Source organism: Phaseolus vulgaris, chromosome 4, assembly GCF_000499845.2.
Source record: "Phaseolus vulgaris cultivar G19833 chromosome 4, P. vulgaris v2.0, whole genome shotgun sequence".
Classification (NCBI taxonomy): Eukaryota; Viridiplantae; Streptophyta; class Magnoliopsida; order Fabales; family Fabaceae; genus Phaseolus; species Phaseolus vulgaris.
In genome coordinates, this window is record NC_023756.2 from 46,568,457 (window position 1) to 46,578,250 (window position 9,794).

The 9,794-nt window shown below is 31.4% G+C and overlaps 1 protein-coding gene across 2 annotated transcripts; it reads right to left on the reverse strand.

The window, feature by feature from the left end:
* On the reverse strand, nt 1-7,121 carry LOC137838057 (uncharacterized). Of its 2 annotated transcripts, none has more exons than XM_068647274.1 (13): nt 5,451-7,121; nt 3,734-4,043; nt 3,252-3,325; nt 2,991-3,150; nt 2,854-2,878; nt 2,672-2,761; nt 2,352-2,523; nt 2,194-2,267; nt 1,920-1,989; nt 1,666-1,737; nt 1,454-1,587; nt 984-1,057; nt 1-527 (listed from the first exon to the last, which is right to left on the reverse strand). In XM_068647274.1, exons 2-13 carry the CDS (start codon nt 3,930-3,932, stop codon nt 469-471), a joined length of 1,203 nt encoding a protein of 400 aa, XP_068503375.1. In that variant the 5' UTR covers nt 3,933-4,043; nt 5,451-7,121; the 3' UTR covers nt 1-468. The 2 variants fall into 2 exon arrangements, with proteins under 2 accessions (XP_068503375.1, XP_068503376.1); XM_068647275.1 differs by lacking the exon at nt 5,451-7,121 and adding an exon at nt 4,363-4,384.
* Between the last annotated feature and the right edge of the window lie 2,673 nt (nt 7,122-9,794).

The window sequence follows — 9,794 nt, forward strand, 5'->3', positions numbered from 1 at the left end:
TTCCACATCATCTTATGAATTACATTATATATATATTAAAAAACAGTGAACACTGTGTTTCATTGATTGTGATTGGACATTATTTTATTTGTTACAGACAAATGGTAATCCACTTTGTGTTGAACATACAATGATGTATGAAGCTGGGAAATTGAAAAATGATGAATGAAATTTCTGATAAGCATACTCTAACTGTTGAGTTATTTATACTCCCTTGGTGGCAAAATGAGCATAACAGGTACTGAGTAGCTTCAAGTAACAAATCCAAAACTTCTGAACATTTCTGCCACCACCATAGCTTCTGACTTCAAATTTCTAGGATGTTGCAAGCAGTTGGAAATTCTTTTTCTTATCAGAGAGGGGCCCTTGGAGGAATCAACTACATGTGCAGCAGAGATATAGTGCAATTTAAGATCTTAATCCTCACAAACAATTTCAAAACCAAAATGTGGGATCACAGGGAAGTCCTTATGTAGTAGAATCAGCATGTCTGCTCTTCCATATGATTGGAGCTACCAGCATCCATACTGTCAAAAAATTCAAAAGCTTCTTTGCTCAAGAAATTACACTAAAAAGAGTCTACAATGAAATGTCACAAATAATCACTCGGATAGGTTCGAAATGATTCTGATATCAAATTAAAAAGCAGACTTTAAACCTAATTGAATCTCATAAAACGGCTTATGAAATGAGGTTTGCACCCACTTATGTACTATGAAATGCACTAATCTCTAGTTAATGTGCGATTTCCAACACTCAGTTTGAAATTCTCCATACTTGAAACACATTTCTGAAACTTTTTAATACATTCTTTACTAAGGGCAGAAATTTATAAGTCTTGAGTACCATTTCAGTTTAATAGGTCTCATTCCCTATTCATATGCATTTCATCACTCAATACCAAAGAATGAGTTGGAAATTTATTTGTGGAATTCCTCTTTTCTGATTATGGTTAGATAAAATTGAGATGAGATCATACTTACAATAAACACAAACTGCCAACCATTCATTTACTATTCTGACCCAGGCGCTGGTCCAGCCTATATCAATAGTCCATCTGCAGCAGAATATAGGTATTATAACTTTTTATTGAAGTATTTTCTAAGACAATAACCAACTTCATATAAACCTTGTACTAGCACCTACAATTAGCAACTAGGTAAAAAAAGGTTATGTTGTAAGTGTGAATTTTGGGAGTGATACTGTTGTTGACATGTGATATAACCAAGTTAAGTGCTTGGATTCAAAATGATATTATGTTACACAAAGAACAACTACAAGGCTTCAGGTTGTAACACAGTTGTTGTAACACAGTTATTGAGTTAAGTGGAATCTAGATATGTATATGATGATGGCTTGACTATTAGTAGTCAGAGTAGAAATGGAATGTGTTTCTTTCTTTTGGGTGAAAAAGCAAATGCAAGAAATCCAAGATGTTATGATGGGATCATACTTTTTCATAGAATGGTGACTGTTCCATCCAATCAATAGCATTGCAAAGTACATTGCTCCTGTGGCAAAGACAAAATGGAAGAAGCCATAACCGTATGGAACATCATCTTCTGCTGGTGGATCACTCTTCCTGAACTGTAAGAGAATGAGTTAGATATGCTTTGGAGAGAATCTGATGTCAAAATGAAGTTCAATTTAGATTCTGTAACTAACCTGAAAGCATTTGGAATCTATGCCTGTGGAAAATGTTGCAACAACAAGCGCTAGTATTGCAACAACAAAGCTCTGCCAAAAGTCAGTGTCAAATGTCAGTCAATAAGAAGGTAAAGTGATATCATGTTAAGAAAATGAAATCATAGCAATTGTAACAAGATAAATAATTTTTTTCATAAAAATGTGTTGATGTTACTCATTAATATGAGAAGATTTCAAACATTAAGTCCAAATTATGAAATAGTAAATATTACAATGATGCTTTGCCAATCTGTTTTGGATTCAGGTTCTGACTTTCTGATGCAATCAGCTCCTGCAGGTTCACTGCACACACAAATATGTTCTAAAGGTCAAATTCAACAGAAATGAAGATAGTAGAAAGCTAGAGGGATCACAAAGGCCAAAAAATGGAAAGGAATTAAAGAAAATTAAAACATGGTTTGATTTTACATCCATGTTTCCTTTGGTTTGAACAAAAATCTAAACATTTTGAAGCTGCATGCTTACATAGCTATATCAAATTCCTACCTTCTAATTGCACACCAGCAAAGAAAGACAACATAGAGCCCCATCAACCCTGGACTTAGAATGCCAGCATTCACCTAGTGAGACACATAAATTCCACATAAAGTTATGGCAGGAGATAAAGTAAGTTGAGCAACCAAAAGATCTGCAACAGTACTTACTTTTGGGTGAAGAGATACACTTGTCATGAGTTGGAGAAGCACCAGGGTCCAAGTGATAAAGAAAATGTTGAGGAGGCAAGATGGTAGTGGTGCATACCAAATGTACATCAAAATGATCCCCCCCAAGCAGATAAAATATGAAACAGTTGCAAATAACATCACCTGGATTTGGCTGCACAAAAATTGAAGATAAGTGTAAACGTTTTAGGAAGTATTTTGAGCACTAGACAAGTATTCTGCAAACTGAATTTGATTAACTGAATTTAAGGCATTTTGTACTATGAAAGAAGAATAGCATAACTAGTTTAATATTTTCATACCATCTTTCTGCATATTTTTCAGAGGCAAAACAATCAGTCAACCACGTAATGAAGCTGATTATGCTTATTAGTTGAATTAGGAGGAAAACCCTGAAAATTATAGAGAAAATTAAAACTATCACAGATCAGTTCAAGACAAAAATACACTGCAATCATTTAGTTGAGGTGAAAAATAAACATACCCAGCACCAAAATGTGCAACCTCACCTGACCAAAAAAAATAAAACTGTGTTAAGAGGGATGAATCTAAGCAGCATTTTCTTAGATCAAATAGGAAGCATTAACACTTGGAGGGTTTTCAGAGACACAATTTACCAACCATAGAGCTCAATCAACTTAGAAGGGAGTAAAAATGGGAATATTGTCACAAGGATCAACAGAACAGTCTTGACCAACCACCATCCTGAGTGCCATTCATCTCTGCCTTCCTTCAATTTAGAAGTACCAGCAGTTGACCAAAACATTATCATATAAAACAACTGATAAAGAATTAAGGTTGAAAAACTCAGCATCAATATTGATTAATGATTGACCAAACCAGATTTCTTGCATGTAAAGATTCAAATTTGAAAAAGGATACAAAGCAACCCATGCTCACACGTAGAACACCATCTGCACCCAAGCAGTCTTTTCCAACCTTGCATCCCTTTACTCCTGTGGGTTCAATATATGTTAGAATTCAAGTTACTGGTGTCATAACAACATAATGCTAATCAAACATTTACTGTGGCACTCTTTTTAAACATTTATTGAAAGTCTCTTGTTAGATTCAAATTTCAAAGTTTTTGTTGCAATTTTCTGTTTTTATTACAAGAGTCCATGCAAACTACTCCAATCCAAGAGTCCATGCAATTGTTGTCACATTCACAGGAATTGCCTATATTGTAATATCAAGATCTGTGATGAAAAAAATGCCACCTTGAAAACAGCTTAAAACCTTGCACGTGTTGGAAAGAAAACTCTGTCTATCATACACATGGCATTGACATGACCAAGATTTAAAAGTAGCAACAAAAAATTAAATGTGATGTGAAAGCTCATGAAGGTTTGAAGCAATCTCACCCTTCAATTGAGTTAAAGCAGTGAGGCTAGAAAGTTCATCACGTGCAGCCCATGCCAGCAGATTGGCCACTAGGAAAATCAAAGCATACACATATCTTGCCAACCAAGGGTTGCAAACATTTCTGAATTGACTATACCATGAAGAATCCTTCAACACTTCACACCTTTGGTTACTCATGTTGCTTTCCCCATTCTCCATCTTCTATCTAATTTTCAACAAATCAATGCAACACTGTGCATTAATGGATTCACAGACACAAAAATATGATCCACACACTCCAATCAAGATCTTCTATTCTTCTCCCCTGCACTGCAATGCATCAAAAGACTAAATATCACATTCTTCCATGCCTCGAATGAAACAGAAGAAACAATTAAATAAGAACCAACAATTAGCCTTCAAGTAACCCTGAGAATAATAGTTGTTATAGTTGGTCCTACCAGCCATAGATTCTTTTCATGCTATGCATTATCTTACCTATCATCATAGACTAAATGCTAAACCCCAAAATTTTTGGTATGCCTACCATATATTATTGAAACTCCCTTTATACAACTCTGTAAGAAAAATAGTCCAACCCAGAAAAAAAATATTCATTAGAACATTCCTTGGTTCTATAAAGTCTCACCAGAACTTCATCGAATCAGAAACCTCCACCTTGTTGAAGTGGAAAACGGTAAAGCACTGTTTTTTAAAGTTCAAAAAGAAGAAAAAAATGGTCTTTAGATTGTCATTTTAACCCCCACCTTCTTAAGTGGCTAAAGTTTATCATGGGTTTTTTTTCTTTTCAATTATTAGTTGTTGGAAAAAGGAAAGTGAAAGAACTTTTTTCACGTCACTTGCTGTAACTATCTTGATGTTGGATTTCCCTTGGCAGTGCTAAGGAGGTGTTTTTGGATTAAAAAAACAACTAAGAAAAGCGTATAATTACCTTTTTCATGAAAAAGAAATCATTTTCAGTTTAAAAACTGCTAAAATTCAATAAATAATCTCACCATCATTGTTAACATTCTTAAAATGTAGAAATAATTTAATCGACCACAGTTGTCAATTTCAAATAAAAAAAGCACAAGTGGGTGAGTGAAAAAATTAAAATTTGTCTGTTGAAAAAAAAATTAAAATCAGAATGAAGCAAAATAAAGAACATAATATATATTTAGAGATTTTCCAACTTTAATAGTATCTAAAAGAAGAGAACAATTTGGAAGAGATATTCGTTTTCCCATACCTCGAAGTAAGCGTCCAATTTTTCGTTAATTTCCCTTTCAGATTTTCTCAGCAAACAAGAATCGATCAAACTTATGTGTTCATCAGTTCCATACACATGTACATATTTGTTACAAACTATAATCTATAATATTTATAGTAATGTTTACATTATAAAATAACAGTTCACACGAACGATAAAGATTCAATGAACACAACTGAGAAAACAAAAACACAGGTAGAAATTTCTCTATTTAAACATTCACAAAGTAGAATGCAAAACATGAAACCACATAGCAGCAAAAACATCAGGAATCAATGGAATCAAGTTCAAAAATTTATCAGAATCAATCAAGTAGTAAGAAACTGAAGATGGGGTTTAAGTTTGATTCTTACTATTTCTATTATTAAAAATAGTCTGATCAATACATGCTTAGAAGGCATGTTTTGCACTGATACTTCAGATAACATCAATCATATTAATCAATGAAAAAATATGATGAACAGTACCTGAAGATGATCAGAATCACTGTAGAAGAGAATTGATGAGGATGATGAAGAAGAACTAGTATAAGGTAATAACATGGAGACAGAAAAAGAACTGTGTTGGTGTTGGTTCTTGGAGAAGCTTTGATGATGATTATTTTCCATTACAATCTCTCTCTCTTTCTTCTCTCATTAAGAGACACAAAAAAACCAAACACAGAGAGAGAGAGAGGGAATAGTTGGTGCAACTGTGTTGTTGTTTTGAGTGTTTAAAAATGATGATAAAGAAGGATCAGAGACACTTAAGACTTGTTGTGAGACAGCGACATATAGGTGGCGAGGTTGCTTTTCGGTGGTTTCTCTTTGCTTTTTCCTTCTTTTTTTTCTTTTCTCCGCCGTAAGCTCAAGCTTCATGCACTTTCTATCTTCTCTTTCTCTCTCCCAATAGGTTCCCTTTCAAGCTAAACTATATATTCTTCCCCATACAAATCTCTTACTCCATTTTATTCTTCCACTTCAATTCAATTCATTTTTCCACCACATATATACATATTCTTTTCAACCATTATCCAATATTAAAACAAAATCTTCACTTTCAATCAATTATCACTATTCTTATAATAAAAACCAACCATCTAATGGTAATTTATGATTGCATGAACACACTACATGGAACATGTTATGCAAAGTTGTCTCTTGACTTTTATGTGTTATGTATCTAATACTTGGTGAAAAAATTATTATCTTTAGTGGTTTTATTTAAGATATCATCAACAACTAAGGATAGTATATGTGTTGGGTCATTCCCTTACATGAAAAATATTTTTTTTCTTTATTTGGTATAAAAGAATAATAGTTGAGTGAAATTAAGAAGGCTTAATTCATTAGGTAATTAATGTAAAGACTATTGTATGATCGAAAGGTGCATGATACTCAAGTCACGACTACACCACTCAAATATAACTCAGTTGCCAAATGCAACTTTCCACTTAATTGTTACAATAATGTATATTAAATAAAATATGTCAAACTAACACAATGACTTTTTATGAACAATGAAAAATAAATAATTTGGAGTATTTGAAGAATGTTTCAACTCTTATACAAGAAATCTAACCTAAAGTTAGATTTTTTTTATCGACCCTAACCTAAAGTTAGTATTTCCTGATGGACATAGATAACAACAAGGAACAAACAAGATCTAGATGGAAACAAAAACTATAACATGAAGCAAACCATCCAAACAAAATTCTAAAGTTTGACAAAAAACCAATTAAAAAAATTATCCACCCATAAACACCTACTACAGCCAATTATCCACTCATAAACACCTACTACAGCCCTGCCAAAAAATACGAGAAAATTCAAATTTTTCCTATAAAATCAAATCCAAAAAACCACATGGACTTACTAACGATATTTGTGTTAATCGGGTCCAACACTTCTCAAGACTCAATCCATCTCTATAAATAAGTTGACTAGCACCAAACAAAAATACGTATTCTAATACCATTCATTACTTCATACTGAACACTAATTTAAACATCGAAAATCTTTTTGCAAAAAGCTCCATACAAAGTTACTAACAAAATCAATCCAAAACTAAATCAAGAAGACACATTGAGAAGTGAGGAGAACTTTTTGGTCCCATACAAGAACACAAAGTGTCATAATAAGACAACTTTTTTAGCACATAAACTAATTAGTGAGAAGGTGTGACTTTAAAAGAGAGAAGAAGGTTGGTGAAATGAGAGGATAGTAATGATGCATGTACCATCCAGGTCTTAATTGAGTGTAAAGATTAGATTCTAGTGTTTCTTTCACGCCCAACTCAATCATTTGGTTTCATGCTACATACTATTATGTTTTTCCAAGTAAAACAACAATAATGAACACTGTGATCTTTTGTTGCGTGCATGTAGCAACATTACACTGTAACTTTTTTGACATTTCCAAAAGCTGCTTCAATTTTATTCTTCCTATTTTGACTTCTCAATCTCATCAGTTATAATATTCCAGATTCTTATGTTATAGATTATTATTATTAATAACTAATCAAAGTTAAAATTTGTTCGCCTTTCTTCAAAACAAATCTCCTTTTCTTATCTTTTCCCTGCAGGTTGAAAGAATATATATTCTGTGTTCAATTTGAGGGAGTTATATATCATATACATCATCTTTTTAACCAAGTATAGATACTTCTAACCTATATTCTTTTAACACATATGCATATATTATGTAAAAAAAAACTATTATATAGTTAAGAAGTACACAAGACACACTCTTTTTAAGATATATTCTTATATTGACTAAAATTTATTAAAAACAATATGCAAAATAAAGAGAGAAAATCGTTAAAATTAGGTTTAAAGAATCAAACTTTAGTAATTTTTAATCAATTTCAACCTGTAAAAATAAATCTAAAAGAATCTGACAGTCTAATATTAGTTTATATAGTTCAAAAATATATATATATATATATATATATATATTCCAATCAATATTCATTTGATACATTATTAATCCCATATATTTCCTATTGCAATTTTCGTAGAGATGATTTATTTTTTAGTAAAATTATTAGAATTTTTTATTAAAAATTATTGAAATAGTAAGTCATGTTAAAGTGAGATGAGACGACTTTAGAATATTTAAATGAAAGTCGTGTTAAAATAACACGATTTCAGTATAATCAAATTTTAACTAAAGTCGTGTGTAGGTGATACGACTTACATAATAATTTAAAAAAAAATACCTATTTTAATAATTAAGAGATAAAATTATACTAAATAAATAAAAGTTTCTTTATATACATCACAACCACACATCAATTCAAAATTCATTATCTAATAGGACAACTATTTTTTTAAGCTTAGACAAGGGTTTTTTTATTATTGTATAAAATTATTTTTTGTTGTAATAACGGTATATGGAATAATATTATAAAATGATGATAAAATGTGATTAATTTTTACTAATTTTTGTGTTTTTGTTTGACAACATAGTATCAAACACAAATTGGTTTTGTCCTTGGATAACATGGGTGGTGTACGTAAGTGAATTAGGCAGCATCCAATGTTGGAAAGAAAAGGTTCCTTTAAATTAGTGGATTTCTGCAGTGAAAGCACATTGTCCATCCTTTATTTGTGTTGAAGTTCTCAAAGGAAAATAAAAAGCAACAACTCATCATCTTTTTTCCATAGGCACACACATAAATATCAACAATGCCCTCAAAATGCTACCTTTCTCATTAACTCTCCTATTTCTGACCACACAATTAATTTTGCAAATCATTAATTCTATTATATGGTGTGCAAATGTTTAAAAGCAAAAAAATATTTAAGAAATGCATTTACAAGGAAAGACCTTCTAGTTAAAAAAAGTCAAAGAAGGTTTCCATCCTCCCTTTAAACTCTATAAAGTGTTGTTGATTTTGGTTAATGATGTCTCTGATTTTCGATTTTCTGTCACTGTATATGGTGTATTTGTAAAACGTCGTAAGTTAATGTTTCATTTGAATAATTGAGTGTAATAAATATTGTTTAGTGTGTACATATGCGTATATCTGTTTATAAGATAATGATGAGTCTCTATTGAGATTAAAACAAGTAATCAGGTTAATCTTCAGATTTGAAATAAAATTTCGTTGATAACAAAAAGCTTCGTGTAAGAAGGTGGTTATGAAGTAAAGTCGTCTTCTTACAACAAAACGATTTGTGTAAGAAAGCGGTTATGAAGTAAAGTCGTCTTCTTACAACAAAGCGATTCGTTTAAGAAGGCAACTATGAAAGAAATAAAATTTCGTACAATAATTACATTAATCATTTTATATTAAGAAATTTTTGGAAGATTTATGGAAACAATAATGACCATGTATCGAACAAGTATTCAGTAACTATATTATCTAAGAACCCTAAAATGAGAATTTAATTTGAATGGCCTCATACATAATAATTTGCAGTGAATGATTAAAACCGAGTTTGATTATTGGTTTAGGTCACGCACTGTTTTGTAATGATTCAAAGGAAAAGATGAGTTGAAGGAATTTGATTCTTTAGAATTGGTGAAGATGATGGCAATAACGTGTAGATGTATAACTCACATTAAAAACCATTACGAAATTGAGAAGGGAAAATACGTACATAAAGTAACCATACATAAAACGTGAAAGAAAGATGTGGTATACCAATACACTACGCAACAAAGTTCTTTTTTTGCTATTTACCATTCAAACATTCATTTTTTTTCTTTTCTTTTCTCTATTTATTTACTCTCTACCAAATGGGAAAAATTTCTCTCTTATCTAATATTATCCATGTTCAAAGAGAATTCACTTGTAAACACTTAATGCTCAAATTAGTATTAAAT

What these genes read in the sequence shown, in the direction of transcription:
- LOC137838057 (XM_068647274.1), bottom strand. Translation starts at nt 3,932, where the DNA reads ATGGAGAATGGGGAAAGCAACATGAGTAACCAAAGGTGTGAAGTGTTG. An exon ending in TGCTGGTGTGCAATTAGAAG is followed by an intron (nt 1,990 to 2,193) that starts GTAGGAATTTGA and finishes TTGTGTGTGCAG; the next exon opens with TGAACCTGCAGGAGCTGATT. An exon ending in AGTCACCATTCTATGAAAAA is followed by an intron (nt 1,058 to 1,453) that starts GTATGATCCCAT and finishes ATTCTGCTGCAG; the next exon opens with ATGGACTATTGATATAGGCT.